The 17615-nt window shown below is 35.2% G+C and overlaps 1 protein-coding gene across 6 annotated transcripts in view; it reads right to left on the minus strand.

Moving 5' to 3' along the window:
* AKAP9 (A-kinase anchoring protein 9) overlaps window positions 1-17615 on the minus strand; it is a 104384-nt gene that overhangs the window by 66178 nt on the left and 20591 nt on the right. For 3 of the 6 annotated variants that reach the window (XM_066197723.1, XM_066197707.1, XM_066197715.1), the window contains exons 2-4: window positions 13296-13550; window positions 6331-6375; window positions 127-180 (exon numbers count right to left, since the gene is read on the minus strand). In XM_066197723.1, the coding sequence (XP_066053820.1) occupies window positions 127-180; window positions 6331-6375; window positions 13296-13550 (354 nt within the window). The remainder of the gene's footprint in view (window positions 1-126; window positions 181-6330; window positions 6376-13295; window positions 13551-17615) is intronic. The other 3 variants (XM_066197741.1, XM_066197733.1, XM_066197749.1) reach the window with 2 other exon arrangements.

Raw genomic sequence — 17615 nt, forward strand, 5'->3', positions numbered from 1 at the left:
TATAGCAAACAATGCAGATGCAGAGCACAGCATGCAAAATAAAGTATTAATCAGCAATTTGTTCAAAACAAATTGAGGTGTTTAGTATTCTCCATTAGTATTCCGAGTCAATTTGCAATACTGTACCCTGATTAAGTCTGCAGGTATAGCTGTTCTTGTCACAAAACTGCAACCATTTACCTGTATAAAGACAATTTCTAAATATATTATTCGAAATAGTGCTAGATTTCTATTTCCCACTTACTTGAATCTTATGTGGCAATTTCTGCAGACCCACGGGAATTGTTATGCTACAAGGATTTATTTCATTTGAAATACAAAATAGCTTTCTATATAGCAAATTGCATCAAAATATGCATAGATAACAGGTAAAACACCCAAAATTGCAAAAATAAATACTATTGTCTCAAAGCAAAAACCTTATTACCAATCAACACCTAGAGAAAACAAAGGAATTCAGATTTAAAGGTCAATGCAAAGCTTTATCTTTTAAATCAATAAAATACAGCACTCTTGCATTTTAAATTATATGTTTAATATTTTTATATATTACTAAACAGTTATGCTTTCTGAAAGATTTTTACACACCACAAGATTTAGTCTTTCTTAAAGTTACCTATCTCTTGATAGGGGATGAAAGGCACTATCACAGACTTTCATCATTAATTTGAAGGAATTTTGTGAAGTTGAAAAAGAGCAGAAATTATACATTTGACTTAAGACATTTGAAAATAAATCCTCTTTCACTCACCCAACACTGCAAGTCCTTTCAGCTTCTATGAGAATTTTGGTTCTACTGACTGTACAAACCAATACCAGCAAATCTCCAAAAGGCAAGCACAAGCCAAAGTAGCAGTTATAGATTAAAAAAAAAATTCCAAATGCAAAAAACATGCTGTGTACACATGAGTAGCAATCAAAGAGGCAGGCTTTTAAAACAGCAGACCGATGATCAAAAATGAGAAAGCAAGAACAGCTGCATTTCTCCTCAGAGCTCGTTATTACATCAGAGCCTGAAACAAAAATAATGGTACTAGAAATGGAAAGGCATGATAGTATTTCAGATCCAAATACTATATTTAAATGAAAAAAAGAAACTGTACTGTTCAGATGTCTGCCACAGCCTAGATCAAAGCTTACTTACAGATAACTATCATGCCTGAGCAAATCAATAAATGCACTGTTATAAATGGGATCAATACAGTCATTGAATTTGCATTAGGCAAATGAATAAATCTGCATTAGAGAACTTGCAGAGCTGACACAGTGCCCTTTCAATTTCTGATTTTCTCAGTAACAAGAAGTCACCACAGAGATTACTACCTTAGTTTAGCAGGAATAAAGAAAATTGCAGCTAACAGCAGTCCAGGCAACTCATAGAGGCTCTATGTGTCATTTGTGTTTTGCCAGATGTTTGCTCTATGTTCAGACACACAAATGTCTACACAGCGCCTGGCACCAACATCTTAATTCAGATTTTGGCAGATGTCCCAGATTAATAACAGTAGTAGTTTAATAGAAACTATTATGAAATTCTTCCTTTCCTCTTTGTAACTCCCATTTTACTTAGGCTTAATTGAAAAGGATGCAGTGTACAATCATTGTAATCTACCACAGTGGATACACTTCTCTTCCCATGAATCATGGCTATGTGTGACTATCAAAGACCCTTTATAACAAGAGCTAATAGAAAAGGCACTAAAGTCTTATCTCATTAGCTGTACCAGACTGCTCAGCAGCTGAAAAACCTAAAAAAGACCTTTAACTATTTACAAAAGGGATTTTGCTACACACATTCAAATCAACTGTCTGGAACGTCAGAAATCCTCCATTTCATGGGAGCATAACTCTGACATCACACAAGCGATACACACAATAACGTGGTACTCCATGCTGTTTCTCATCTGATACCTTCTTCTTTCAAAAGTCTCATGTCTTCTGCAAAGCGCAAGTGAAAATATGACAAAGCAAAAAAATTGCACTACAATCTGTGAAAAAAACCTCAGACAGCTACAGCAGGGTGCTGTGTTGAGGGAAACCTTGGGAGCACCCTAGCAACTCCTGGCATGACAAATTCTGCTCTGTAAGAGCAGAAACACAGTTGGTAATATGTTATTAGCTTCAAAATATCTTTATTCAAAATTAATTTTCCACTTTTCTGAAATACAAGAATTCAGTAGTTCAGATGCCAACTTGAATGTTTACTAGATGGCTAAACAAGGCCTGCAGGACTCCATTTCAACTTACACTCCCAGTGATTTACCCATTCAGAGATCCTCTGCAAGTCTATAAATGCTCTTAATGTAGAATCTTATAATTTCTTCTTTAAAAGCTTTGCAGTTCACCTTTAAAACTGAAACATTCTTATGCCTTAATTACTCATGATGTGCTTAGTTACATACACCAGGAAACAATTAAAAGAAAGATTCTTTCTTTGAAATAATCAAACGACATACCATTTTAACATAATGGAACCAAGAAGTAACAAGAGTTCTGGATAAAACTATATGAGCAAATAATCTCAAAATAAGAATAGATTAAATTTTACAATACATTAGTCAGAAATCACAGTTTTGGTGAATAAATGATATGAAACAAGTGAAGGTTATGGAAGACTCTCAAAGGACATTCTGTCTGATTGTTCTTCCTTGCATTTTCAAAACAATTCACAGAAATATTATTTAGTAATATAAAGTAAAACACAATCTGTAGTCTATTGGCTAAAATTTCAGGTTTCATTTCTATTGCATCAGTTAATACATGCTTAAGGCAAAGGAAAGGAATCTTCTTTCTGAGAAACACAAAGAAAACCAACTTCCACCACCGAATTAAGGCAGTGATTCATGACAAATGCCACCAGAGGTCAGGATTACATTTATGAAATCACTGTACCCTATCTAATGTTCCTTATACCTTGGAAGACCTGAAATTGTATCTCAGAAATAGCAGTAATAATATATAATGTGTATCTATGTACAAAATTAATACCATTATTACAGAGATTTCCCTCTATAAATAATAAATTCATGTTCAGCATAAATCAATACATACTGTTCTGCTTAAAAGACTTGTTTGATTTGATAGTAGAAACATACAGAAGTATCTGAAACAGATTATCAAGTCTACCTCATGTTTTCTTTCCCCCTCCACCCTTTCTTGTACATTTTGGAAACCTGATTCCTTCCTAAAAATTAATATTTAGACCTTGAACAGTGCTTATCAATGTTCTTAGCCTCTCATTTTTTTAGTTATGTCACAACTGACTATATGAAAGAGAGCTATAATTAGCAATTAGGTGAACTTGAGAAAATGAATTTCAGCATCTTTTGGGGGTTTGCAGGGGAAGATTTATACTCCATAAACAAAAGCCATTTTCAGTTTGTGATTAGTTACAATTCTGTAACTAAGGTTAGTAACTCCTGAAGGAGAACCATTGATGACTTTTTAAAATATCATGGCTTAATATAGTTTTCTATATACTAACAGAACAGCAACAGGTTTCTTTATGCAGTAAAGGCTGAAGTACAGAATTTCATTAAAATTTATAAAAACAACTTTCTAGACATCATATTAACCATCTTTTCAGAGACATACTTTGCAAATTGGAAAGAGAGTCAAGAAGAGAAAAAAAAATCAGGTGGAACAGCTTTTAAGTTATACCACAAAACTGAGGCATATGGAAAATATATGGGGGCAACTTTATCTTTCACAGTTATAAAATGCCCTGAAATTCCAAATGCTGGAAAAAGCCTAACTTCCCTTAGTTCTGAGTTCAAACCATAACCTTAAATAGCTAACCACCATTATAAATTAAGACTACGCAGGTAGGCGTCATCATTGCTCACACCGAGAAATTCATCCCAAGAGACAAGTTGGTCATACGAGGGATTTTTACCAGCCTTCAGTCGGCCACTACCTTGATAGTGTTGGTATTAGAAAGGTGGCTAAGCAAAACTGAACAAAAGACTGTATTTACAATAAATTTCCTTCAATACAAGAATTCTTATATAAACATACCCTCACTTTTGCTTAAATAATTGTATTGCCTTATAATTTTGTGTATGGTAAGTCTCCTAACGAGGGAGACCTTATCACTTAATTTTATCAATTCCTCAAGAGAAGGAGCTGAAGAATTAACACCATCTGATTTAATTTATCAATGACAACATAACAAACCTATTTACAACCTATTTGAATTTGAAGCATGACAACCACAATTCAACGTAATACCTGGCAAAACCACTAAAAATAATACAGATGTTCTATTCTGCAAGGAAAAAGATGAATCAACAGGCCTATGTCTCTTCAAATATGGCTTTTCTTAGCGTTCTGAAAAGGAAATAATGTATTTGAAAAAAACATAAGCACAATATTTTATGTATTTGCATAATTATGCTGCTACAGACAAAGTTTAATTTATTCCCATCTTCTTTAACTGAAAAGGCTTCAGATAATTTTATTTACAGTATATCCATGAATGGAATCAGAGCTTTTAATAATAAAAACAACATTACGGCTGATATGAAGGATATTGAAAAATCAGTTCCTAAAAAGCTGCATTCCTAAATGTAATGTGTCCCCATTTCAGACACCAACTAATTATAATCAACTGGAATTAAAAAGAGTTTATTAGAAAAGATGACAAATCTGACTGCTTGAGCTTGTTCTTCACCAGAGCCAGTATCCTCGTATTACTCATGAGTTTTGTGTTGCCTATTGATGTCTTAAAAAATAACTCTCATCAAGGTAAAAAGTCTTTTTGCAGGAATAAGAACTGCCTAGTAATGCATCTGTCACTGCATTTTTTAGGGAATCTGTAATTTTTAAGGAATTTTCAAACTGTAATTCTATTCTTCTATGTCTTCAGTATCTGGAAAAATTGCTCCCTAATATCCTTTGCAGGTTATCTGTGGAAATCTTTGAAGAATGAAGTGTTTAGATGTGAAACTTCATGTTAAAATGAGACCTTTAAATTCAACTGAAATTGAAGCCCAAAACACTAAAAGCAGACCACATCCACAATTACCATGAGGGATTATACCGGATGTTTTCTGTATCCTGTTGCCCTGGGCAAACATGTTTTCTTCAGCTTTTAAAATCAGTCTCCAGCACTGCTTCCCACCACTTCAGAAGTAGGATCACAATTTCATCATATTTCATTATATTTCTGATATGTCTCACTTGTCAAAATACGTGAATACCAATGACATTGTTAACCGCTTTCAAGGGTACATTCTTCACATACTGCAAATTCCATTTAAAAGCAACCACATACCATGGTGATGCATATTCTAAAAAGGTGCACTATGGTCATGGCAGTCTTTCAAAAGTATGTCTGCCACACTCTTGATGGCAAACAGCAATGCGATTAATTTGATTTACTTCATCCCCCCTTACTTGTTGCCAAGCTTAAGATTCTGGATGTGTTTGTCCTGAAGTGTTTAACATAGAGAACTGCAAAAAAACACCCAGACTGTCCCTACACAAAGTCATTGTTTGAGACATGAAAAATTAGATTTTCAAACTAAAACAAAAAAATCAGATTTTCAAACTAAAACCAATTCCACTGTATTCAGATGTTCCACGGCTATTTCTTGCTGGCATGTTCTTGACCGACATTTATGCACGAGGTATTTTACTCCTTACAAACATAACTGTTTTATCTGACTGTATCCAAGTTCCACACACACAACTACCCTTCAGTGTGACAGAGATGAGCTGGAGATGCTGATGTGTGGGCTGATGCTGACTAGCAGCTACGCCCCCGCTGGAGTCACTCACTCACCCACCCACCAGCAGGGTGGAGGAGAGAACTTGAAGGACAAAAGCAACTACAATTCACAGGCTGAGATACAGTCAGCTTAAAAAGTGAAAGAAAACAAACCAGCCATACAAGAAGAGATACACAGGCAATCACTCATCATCTCCCACCAGCAGACCGACACTCGGCCAGTCACTGAGGCTACTTTGAAACTCATTAAAATGTAATCGACTTGTTAAATAGTCTCTCATAGAAAATTAGTAGAGATTATGCACAGCCACTACTCCTATGGGAATACAAAGCATTAATATGACCTTAGGGATGACACTGCTACAAGAGTTTATGTATGTACTGTATTATTTATTACAGTAGCCATCCCATTATGGAGTTGACATAATGCTTGCTTTAATGGAACATTGATCATGCCAGCAATAACCTGCAACAGATTTGTCCACAATATCACATCTGCTCTTTCCTTCTCCTTTTGAAAAACAATGCACAGCATCACAGCAAACATGTAACAGAAAGGGTTGAAAGAAAAGCTAGGACAAGCATTACTTCAGTCTTACCTCAGAACTGTAATCTTCTACTGTGGTGGAAATTTCACTTTCCGGCTAAAATAAAATATTAAAATATTTACAATGATGGCACTCTAAAAATACTAAACAAGACATTTTCTATTTTACAGTATTTGAAAACACCGAGGTATACATGAATTTGATAAGAGTATATGTACAGCAATGGTTGCCTTCACTCGCTTGAAATCCCAGCTTTAATAAAGTAATTTTGCTGTTGAACTATGATCACAGAAACACTAAAATTACATGACAAAATCTTCAAACAACTGCAGCTGCAGAACAGTATTTTGGAAATTTAACATAACTTTCTGGGATTTATTTTTTGTTTTTTTTAAAAAGAACTAAGAAGTACCATGAAAAGAACTTGTCTCTGCTATATAGATTTTAACTAATTAGGAACTTTGCTGGTTTAAGAACACAATCTTGTACAGAACACCATCTTCGTACATGCAAGACTTTTGATGTTAACTAGAATTTTAAACAAACGCTCATCCTTCAGTTTCTGTGGAAACCAAGGAAAGACAAATGGACAAAGACTCAAATCTAGTGATCTAACGAAGTAGAAGAATTAAAGGAACAAAGCCTTAACAAACTGAGCATAAGTGTGCCATGGCAGACACCTGAATGAAACACAGTGTATCTTGATGAACTACATAAACTGTATCTGTTTTGGTTTTTTTTTAATTGAGAATTAAAATGTTCCTGGGAAAAGATGCAAATTATGTATATAAGGTGTACTATCATGGACTAAGTGCACTTGAAAGAAAAACTTGAAAACTTGAGAAGTGCAACCGTGAGTTACAACTACGTTGGCAAAAATGACATGCACATAATAGAGCTTGTCCAAAATTCTCTTAACATATTAGCCAGCCTCACATTAAATCTGTCTCAATTTTTTATTGAGTTCTGTCAGGCTCATTTTCAAAGGAACATGTTTTTGCCAAGGGATTCTATGATTTTAAAGACAAAGATGGCCAAATGAACTCCAGCTAAATGCACCATCTCCTGTGCTACGGGGATCATCCAAATCCTGCTAAAAACCAATTAAAGAGAATTAAATCCTATGAGCTCACACATTAGACCCCAGACTGTAAGACTTCATGTTATTCTTTCGCTATCAGAATTGGTATCATTAGAAGTAGTCAACATTTTACAGGCAGTCATCTTGCCCTCCAAGCAGCTATGTTACTTCCTAAGACCTGACCAACTTTATTTCAAAATCCAGTTTCTTCCATTATCAAGCCACCTACTCTGTATGCTTCAATTCTTCTCTTATCAACAAAAGTAATTACATTTTACATCGCTCATTTGCACCTCAGGGGTCCAGTTCAAAAGGAAATAATTTTAAAAAATTCTTACTACATACTCTTAGCAACACAACATCTTTTGACAGGAAAATGCCAAGAAGGCTATTTATCAGTTCTCTCAATGCTTCATGGAATTTGAAACAGGTATTTGTAACACCCTCAACAATTGTTTTGCACGGATTCTATTAACTATGTCCCACAGCACTTTCTTGCTGCAAACAGTTACTCTCTTCTGGCAAAACACTTTAACACCTAATTTAGTATTTTCTTCACTGACAATGTAGTTGATTGTTAAAACACATTGAAGAGACATCTCAAGGACTCTTTATAGGCAAGTATCTCCATCAATTCCGAAGATGGTACCTTTTATGATAACAGTATTCAGAAAATTTTTAAAAGTTCCAATACTTCAGAGGAAATACTGCAAGATGATACAGAAAAAAAAAAGGAGTAGCCTGTGGAATACAGCAGGCCCATTTTAGAGTAACTGGTTTCTCTATGCAGTTAAGCCCTGCTCAAAAGTCATGTTCTTGGACACTGGACACCCAACAATATCCCAGGACTCACAAAAGAATTCATATACAAAATTAGCCACAAAAACTGAAAAGTGATTTTCATATTTCTTTGGAAAACTTCCATAGGTGACAATAAAACATTTTGCAAGAACCAGTTCTCAACTACTCGAATTGCAATGGATGAAGGTATAGACGGAATATTCATGGAACAGAATTCTACCTGAAGGAAACTACTGACTTTATGACGACCTCAGTGAAAACTGTCACAAAAATGTAACTACAAAAGGCTGGATTAATTCTCGACCAAGTTGTATCTTCACCAAGTATTCTGACTTGGCCATTTTCAGATGGGTTTCCAGCAATTCACAGAGGATCGCAAGTAAGTCTAATTAAGGAGACCGTGACTAGAAATGAAGCAAAGACAAAGCAAACAGAATATTCCAGACATAAACCCCTCTCTTTAGGTCATCTGGAACCTTATGGGCATTTAATACTTGAAGAACATTCTGAATATGAAGGGCTATTCTTTCATATTGCCTTATCACATCCTTCTTAGCTCCTACTATCAAAACCATTCAATCCAAATGCCCTGGTGATCTATGACCCAAACCAAATTACTATAATCAAATTTAAACCAAGTGCATTTTAGTGGAGATAAACCGCTGCCAAACCTGAACATAACCTGCAGCGAGGTACTGAACTCTGCAGTGTGTAAACTTCTGATGGTATCAGAAAACACCGTCAACAGTGGAAACCCAAGCATTCAATTAGGTTTCTGTTCTTTGGTAACATGGCTTTATAAATGGTTAATCTAAAGTGAAATACCCTGTAATTCCAGAGACCATACTCCAATACAGGTAATTTCTGTGCCAGTAAATCTATTATGTATCAGTATTTACAGAGATAAAGGAAGGCATAAACCAGAGGTTATCTTATGAATAGAAGAAAATTGGCAAGTTATCCCGGCAATTTTCTGCCCAGATGGTGAATGGGAAGGATGACTAGCTTCAATCAGAACCATATGCTGCTGAGAATCTATTACCTTCTCTTGTGGCACTGACTTTACTATTGAACAGACTATTTCCAAACATTTGCTTTTCTTTATTCTTTAATTTCAAAACATGTTTCAATGGATGCTAAGTTATCTGAAGTGATTGGGCTAATTTTTACTACATTTTATTTATCCTTTTTTTTTTTTTAATTCCTCCTGTACATCCCAGAATAGCTCTTTCCTAGTCAAAATCTTTAGTTGCTCTTTGCTTCCATGCTTCCATCACAGGAATGTCTTATCACATTCACCACTTATACCTTTTCTCACTGAGGCATCCTCTCTGTTTCTTCATATTGCCTAGATACTTTCTTGTTTCTCTCACTTTTCTTCATCAGTTCTCAAGAATCCTACACACTGTCTCTTTCTAAATCACTTGCTGATCCTTGTATGTCAAAACCTCAGACACTGACAACTGGAATACCTTATAGAAATGAAACAATAAACAAGGAGCTATAAACTTTACCACCTACTTCAGTTAACAGTTAAGCTACTCTAAAACTATTACCAAAAGGATTTGACCTTTGAAAAACAAAAGACGAGTTACTAATCCAACCTTAGTCAATTACCAGGTATTCTTCATCACAGAACTTTGAACTTTTCTTTTCTAAGAAGCTTTGTATAATAGCTTTTACTACCCAGGTGACTCAAGGACAATTTTATGGTGGCACAGGTTAATTTCTCTTACTTTCCTGGCATTAGGAAATTCTTGCAAAGCAGCGTGCTCCAATCCATCCTTTCAAGACTTCCCTGAAAAGGTGATCTCAGCAACTATTTACCTTAGAAGCAGCTTTTGCTTTCTTCCATTTTTAGTTGTGTAAGTCACAAAAAGAAGAAATCCTAAACCGAAGATTTTAATTGATTCCAGTTAATATAATGTGGTCTAGGTTATTTTTATTTCTATATGGAAAAGGACACTATGGATGTCAACACCTAAAATATCAGGCTGCAACAGAATTAAGACAAAAAATACTCTCTTTGTGAAAACAAGACAAAAAGCATTCAACATGAAACAAGAGACTTTCACCAATAAATACCAACTAAACAATCTTGTCAATTGTTCCTCCAACAGTGGGTAGAACACCTGAGAGATTACAAAGAAGTTCAGATGGAAGGTAAAATGTAATGGGTAAACAATGAGAGTCCTTCCAGAGTTCTTCCAATCAGTTTCTGCAACTGAAGGGAATACAGGGGGATAGAGGAATCCACCCATAGGAACACAGAAAGAAAGAAAAAAAAAATAAAGGAAATGGATGACTGCAAAAAACCTCTTTGTTCTCTAAACACTTTTGTCCTCTCTGCCTTTTCTGCCTTCCTAAGGGAAATAATCTCCCAGAAGAGTATTTCTATTTCACTTTCTCATATTTATATTGAGTAAGAGTAAAAAACATTCCTATTTCTTGCTTGTATTTGGACATTTAAGTCCGCTGGGGACTTAAAATCATACTAGAAGAACTTCAGGGAGATAAACTTCTACCCACAAGACTACCACTGAGGAGCCCAACCAAGATTTTTAGATAGACAGGCGGTATAGGCAGATGTTCTGAGTCTGTATTTTGTGGTACAGAAAGAACAATTCTAAATACCAGTTCCAGTAAAAGATGAAATAAGTAAGTAGAACCAAAGTTTAGCTAGAAAATGATCCTGCATAATGCTTCCAGTAATCCGGTCTCACTCTTCTGACACAGCAACCTACAACGACTTAATGTTGGGTGAAAAAGCAAACAGCTCAAAGCTGTAATTCTCCACTACAGAGATTAGCCTGAAACTGCCTATTACATTGGCTGCCATTTCAACTCAGCAAGCTCCAATCCAATTACTGTAATACAGGCTCTCTGTCCAAATCATTGCACTTGTGAGACTAAAACTAGTAAATTATGAGATCCACTGAAACAATTTCAGAGTTTTTTCTCTTCTATTAATACTGCAAAGACTTTAGCAATCACCTTCCAACTACAGAATACTGATTATTTATTTAAGTAATGTGAGTATGGCAGCTACAGACCACATTTAACAAAGACAAATGCTCCCCCAATTGGGAGGGGGGTGTTTTTTGGTTGGTGTTGAGGTTTTGTTTGTTTGTTTGTTTTTGTTTGGTTTTGGTTTTTTGTTTTTGTTTTGTTTTTTTGTGGAAATGAATACTGGTCACTATGTAACTCAACAGAGTCAAATTACAAATTTACATGATTTCCATGCTTATTCTTTTAAAGCCACATTTTAAAAAAGAAACAAACAAACAAACAAACCACCTCCCCACAACAAACCAGAAACCCCAGTGCATCTCCATAGTTATTTATTTCAAAAAAAAGATAAGTTGCTTTGGGAGTAAGACAGACCAGAAAAACCATACCCCATCGTAAGAATGTATCTATGCATACCATCTTTAGCAACTGCAGTGCAGGTATTTTTCCCATTTCTAAAATCATCTATATCTTGTACTGTATGCATTTAGAGGCCAAAACAGGCCACTAGGACCAACCTGATCTAATTAGACCCGCTCTGAGCATGGGATCGGACTAGATGACCTCAAAGGTCCCTTTTAACCAAAGTTATTCTGTGACCCTGTACTTTACCCTATTTCTCCAACTGTAGTAAAGACACTTATCCTAACAAAGGAAATGCATTAGCAGAGTCCATCTGCAGCTTCAAAATATATTTAATCAAGGAAATTACTTCTTACAGTTTTCATATTTATGTAGACTATTGCATTATTAAAACAACAGTTTAAGTGATTCTCTCAAAACACTACTCTTCTTTAGCAGTCCTCTCTTGTTAGCTGTAGATAACCTGATTAATTTCATAAAGTACATCCTTCCCTTTTCCTGGAAGGCAAAAAAGTCGTATCTTCACCTAGGAAAATAGCTATTCTGTTAGCAAATTTCTTACCTCCACCAGGAAAATCTGAGTTGAACAGACAGTTTTATTGAGTTGCTACAAACAGTTCTGAAGCCCTAACATGAGCTTTCTAAGAATTAAAAGCTACATATTAAAGGCACTTACCTACAAGGTTCAAAATATCTAGTGTATTGATATATTGATATATATATTATTGATTTATTTAATCTAGTGTATTATAGGCTTATAACTGCAAAATAAATGGATCAATTACTTTACAAGTTTTCATCTGCATGTATGATTTAGTTTGTCTGCTCCTCTACCACGCTAAGTTTGGGGCTTTTTTAACAAAAATGCTAAAACATTTCAAAAAGTGTAATTTCTTCTTTAGTCCTCAGTTGCTGGAAATACAATAATGGAGCCAAAATGGTTACATATGGTCTATCCCAGTACAGGACTGGCAAGTCAAAATGCAGAGCATTCATCTGTACCACATCTCTCAAAAATTACTGTATTCATCTGCACAGAGCTGGGAATCTGCTTTGAGATGCTTCCTTAGAATGCCACTCATGTCATTTCAGAAGCACTGGTTTCACAAATGGAGTAAGTCATTCTTTAAATAATATCAGCCTTTCTTGTCCCTTCTATCTGTAATGACATTACATGAATTCATGTTCACTCAGAAGTAAACTGGACTGCCAGTATATGTCACACACCATCTTCCAAACTTCCCAGAGCATGTACTTTCAGCCAATAGCAACTAGGATTATATTTCAATAAGTAGTAAAAGTAAAGTAACTATTCATCAAACTCTAAAGCCCCCAGTTCTAAGTAGTGATTTCTAAATTCATTCTTTGTCCTCATTAACCAGAGCGACTCAAATTACATCATGAATACAAGAAAGACGTTTAGTTTTACATTCTAGTGTAGCCATAAATGCAGAGATCAACAATCCACTTCAATTTGCAATATCTAATAAAACAAAATTAATTTATGCACATTTAAGGAGGATAGCAGTACAAATATGCTTTCAATACTCTACAGGGAACTGACTACAATAAAAAAAAAAAAAATTATGCCAGCAGGCAGGCAGAAAGTGTCTTCTCTGGACATACTAAGTCAGGTAGAAGAAGAAAGGAAATAGTATGCAAATTCTCACCCAATTCCCTTATTCCCACTCTCAAAATGAATGAATGATTTCATGCCCACTCACCCCCAAAAGTGACTGTTTATAACCTGAGACAAACTTACCTCAATGGTGTAAGCCTGGGTGTGTTTGATAATTTCTCCACTATGCAAAGTCCTGATAATAGCAAAGTCAGCAGTAGCAGCTGCTCCCCTTCGACTGCTGCATGTGGATATTTCATCACTTCGAGATCGATCAGATTCAATCCCATCTTGTATTGATTCTTCATCTTTGATGTTTGCTGTTTTCTTCTTCTTTTTCTGCTTCTTTGATCCATTTTGACCATCAGTTTGTGCCTTCCGCTGCCTAAACTGGGCAAGCTGTACAGAAGACAAAATCTTGTTAAAGGTGAAAGTTTTCCTCTTTATTACTAATGACATCCTTTATAAAGGCTTACCCACTACTCTACATAAAGCTTCAAACTAAGCACTACAGAAAACAAGCTGGAAATTATTGTTGCATGTATGAGACAGATCCAGATTATTTTTCCATTTACATACTTCGCTTTAACAAAATCTTAAATGTAAACCAACACTCTGTTAATTAATTCCTTTTCAGTTTCATACTTTCAAGTTACTGTTCCACAGACTGATATCTAAATATCAAAACATTCAAAGGTAAAGGTACAAACATCTTTATAAAGGACAAATACAGTGTAATAACCTGATCTCATTTTTCAATTTCATAGAAACCTTAAAATAATTTACAGACATTCCTTTTAATTTTTATTTCAGAGACAGACAAAAGCAAACTTCTCTTCCAGCAAGTATCATATGAAGCTTTTAAAAAAATTTGTTATAACACAAAAAGCCGATCAAGTTACTGAAAACATAAAGAAATATCAAGTAGCAGAATACGTATTAAGAGAATACTCTAAAACCAAAAAGTGAGCAGATTACAAGACACACTACCTTGTAGCAAAACATGCTGATGAATAAAAAGTCACAGGTGAGCCAGGCATACAGTTTAAAAACCAATTAGTATGTAAGCTATTCAAATACGGTAAGACACTGCCTTTTGAAGAGCTTATCACTTTTAATCACTTTACAGTGGTTTACACAAGAAAATCCATTTACAATATTTTTTTCTTAACAAGAACTGAATTTTTGTTCAAATAATAAAAAAAGCACATCATGGTTTACCAAGTAAAATTCAAAATTAAAAAGATCAATAAAATCTGAAAACAAGAATTATCGCTTTCCAATTGAAGCATCCAGCATTAAATGCTACAATACATTTCATAAATGTAGCTCCAATGTGAAGCGTACAAATAAAGACTCTAAAGCTTTAAACTTCCAACATCAACTAATACTCAAATATCATGTTTTTTTAATAAATATGCTGCAATTGTAAGAAAACAAATATAAAAAAGATAGCATATTTGCTCATGATATTCACCAGTCGAGAAAGCCAGGCTTCCATCCAGCTTCTTCAAGAACACCCAAACTGAACAGGACACACGGATCCTTTCCCAGTCACTGTCTGGCTACAGTGCAAGATGTCATCTGAAGGGCTTTCCAGCTCTTATCTGGCCCCAAGAGAGCTGAGAAGCCTCAGTCTAAATAAATGCATCACTGAGAAATCAGTTCTGATGTGTGGCTGGTTTATTCTTTTGTCCCTTTATTTATCTTTCTTTGTCGGTTTCTTCAGCCTCCTCCCATTTCTTAGGACAAGGGACAGCTTGGCATAAGGCTCCTGTTCTGTTTACAGGAGGAGGACCTGAACATTTGCTGAGCCAAATATGCTCACCTAAGTACTTAATACTTACCTCCTCCCCACTACTTTTCTAATTAGTTCAACTTTGTGACTTTTTTCTATTTTTAAATATGTATCTTTTGTTATTGCACAAAAAGTTCATCAAACCCAAAAATTGTAAACAGGAAAAGAAAGAATAGTCTCCTTTTACTTCAAAGTTTAAGAGAAACTCCCTGCCCAAAACAGCCAACCAACACCCCCAAACCCAACTAAAGAGATATTTTGTTTCTCAAAATCATTTAGTTTCTCAGAAATGGAAAGGGTAAAAATTTCAGTTGTTCTCCTAGGATATTACGACATTCTCCTAAAACTAAGTTTATCTAAATAAAATATTTTCAGTTTATTCAAAAGAAAAGCAGAATTTGTCATGTCCCAATGACAGAAACCAAACAACCTGACTTCAAGTGTAACTAATGAGAGATTTTGCTTTTTTAATGTTTTATTCCTAAGTAATAAACAACATGTAGTGCCACTGGTCAAGAACTCTCTTCCCCAACTTGATTGAAACCTTCTGTAATGGAAAGTTAAGTTGGCTTTTTTAAAGCAGCTTTACAGTCTTTATTTGTCTACAAATTAGACATGTAGCTCAAGGACAAATTAGTTACTCCTTGTCTCTTCTCAAGTATTTTGCATATTTTAACTGAAGCATCTGGGCATGCCAGATTTCCCTCCTTTCAAAATTAAGTTGTCAACTTTCACTTCTTCAGCATTAACAGATTAAAATCTACCATGGCAGTTATAAGCAAATCCTACTTTTTTTTTTTTCCGTTTAAACAATGATGAAGATAAGCACATATGATGGCTAAACACATGTGAAAATGAAAATGTTACTTTTTTGTATTACACAAGTTCTCAATGGACAAATTCCATATGAGGATCTAGGACTTTGGAAATAACTGCACTAATAGTGATGGATGCATGCACAAATAGGAGCACTTTTAAACCCATACATTCAGGTACATACAGAACTGTCCAGCTACTAATGCAACATAACTTTAAATTCATGTTTTTAATCAAATTTTAAAAGCTAGAAATAAGAAAAGTGGCACAGCAAAAACCTACTGCTGACCAAACACATTCTGTGATGCTCACATCCAAACAGGGGAATCTCAGATACCAAATTCTTCCTCTTGAACTACAGTCGAGGATCTATCATTGTTCCAGTGACGAGCAGGGATAAGTCCACCAGCAGTCATGGGAGCCAAGGGAAATAAATTCTTTAGAACTAACATTTTCAATTAAAAAGAAAAATACTTCCAGATTTTGTACTTCTAGAAAAATAGATTTTTCTGGTGTGAACAAAATGTGAAACAAATACACACTGATACAATGTCTTATCCTGTCTTCCAGGCACACTGGCTTAATTATGCCCCAATTAAGCCTGTGGAGAACTCAATGCTGCTTCCATCAGTTCTGAACCTGCAGTTTTGAAACAATTCAATGTCAAGTCTCTGCTGAGTTACAAAAATTGCAAGCAAGTGCCAAGAACGTAAACACAGGAGGTACTCATGGAGGAGGAAAGATGCAAAGAAACAGAAACTGAAGGACATTCAGAACAGGCTGTCTGCATTGACAGGCCTCTGAGAACAATAGAGAGCGAGCACATTACCCTGGGAAAGCATCGGGAACACAGTCTGCCATGATCCACTTAACAACACGTTGTTAGCACATATGAAAACCAATCCGGAGCATTTTTTAACACTATTCACCTATCTGTCAAGACATTGCCTCCAGCTTTCCCATGATGCTGGTAAGACCTTGCTTAGATCCTGCAAGCAGTACCGAATCCTGTTAAAATTTTTATCTGTATTTTTCAGTAGTGAAGAACAATCGATTTCACTCCTTGACTCTCAGCTTTTGCAACTAAATAAACTAACAACTTGCAATTCCCAGCTCACAGGTTTTTTCAAGTTCTGCTTCTGGGCAAAAAAACCAATACCCTTGGAAACAGGCATGTTCACTTCATAGCATTTAGAAAAAAGAAATTATTGTCTGAAATATTTCTTTCAAATATCCAACGTAAAATGAAATAAGAATGAAAATATGTTTCTTTCCTTTTAATGCATAAAAAAGGACAATAAAATTGTGCAGGAAGAATTACTTATTTCCAGATTTTCGGAAGTGCCATTTACAACAGCTACTCAACTTTCCACCAGTTTGAATGATGGGAAACGGGTATTAGTGCTAAATTCTGTCACAAGATGTTGCCTCTTATAAACAGCAAAACACTGAGAGTCACCAGACCACAACAGAGACTGCAGACTGATAATGGGTATATTTTTCAAAATAATTTCCACGGTAAAAGAACAATTGAGTGGAAGAACTTAGGTATTTAGATTATAAATGCATTTATCTAGTTCTGATTATAACTTCCTACTCATGAATCCCAAACCAACATACTAGCACCAATTGCCACATCACAGACACCACCAAAATCACCAATCTCCTGATACAACATTGTCTTCACTTTTAAGTGCCAGTATTCTCCAACTGGCAGAAAGACAGAAATGCAGAGAAGAATCAATTGCTATTAAGAACTAAATACTCTTGAGACAGAAGGGAACTAACTTGCAGAATGGAGAGAATTACTTGTGTAAATCATGTCAGCAGTATAATTTATTTATTCAGCT

This window comes from Chamaea fasciata, unplaced genomic scaffold (genome assembly GCF_029207755.1).
Source record: "Chamaea fasciata isolate MVZ Bird 193981 ecotype frontalis unplaced genomic scaffold, bChaFas1.0.hap1 SCAF_1, whole genome shotgun sequence".
NCBI classification, from domain to species: domain Eukaryota; kingdom Metazoa; phylum Chordata; class Aves; order Passeriformes; family Sylviidae; genus Chamaea; species Chamaea fasciata.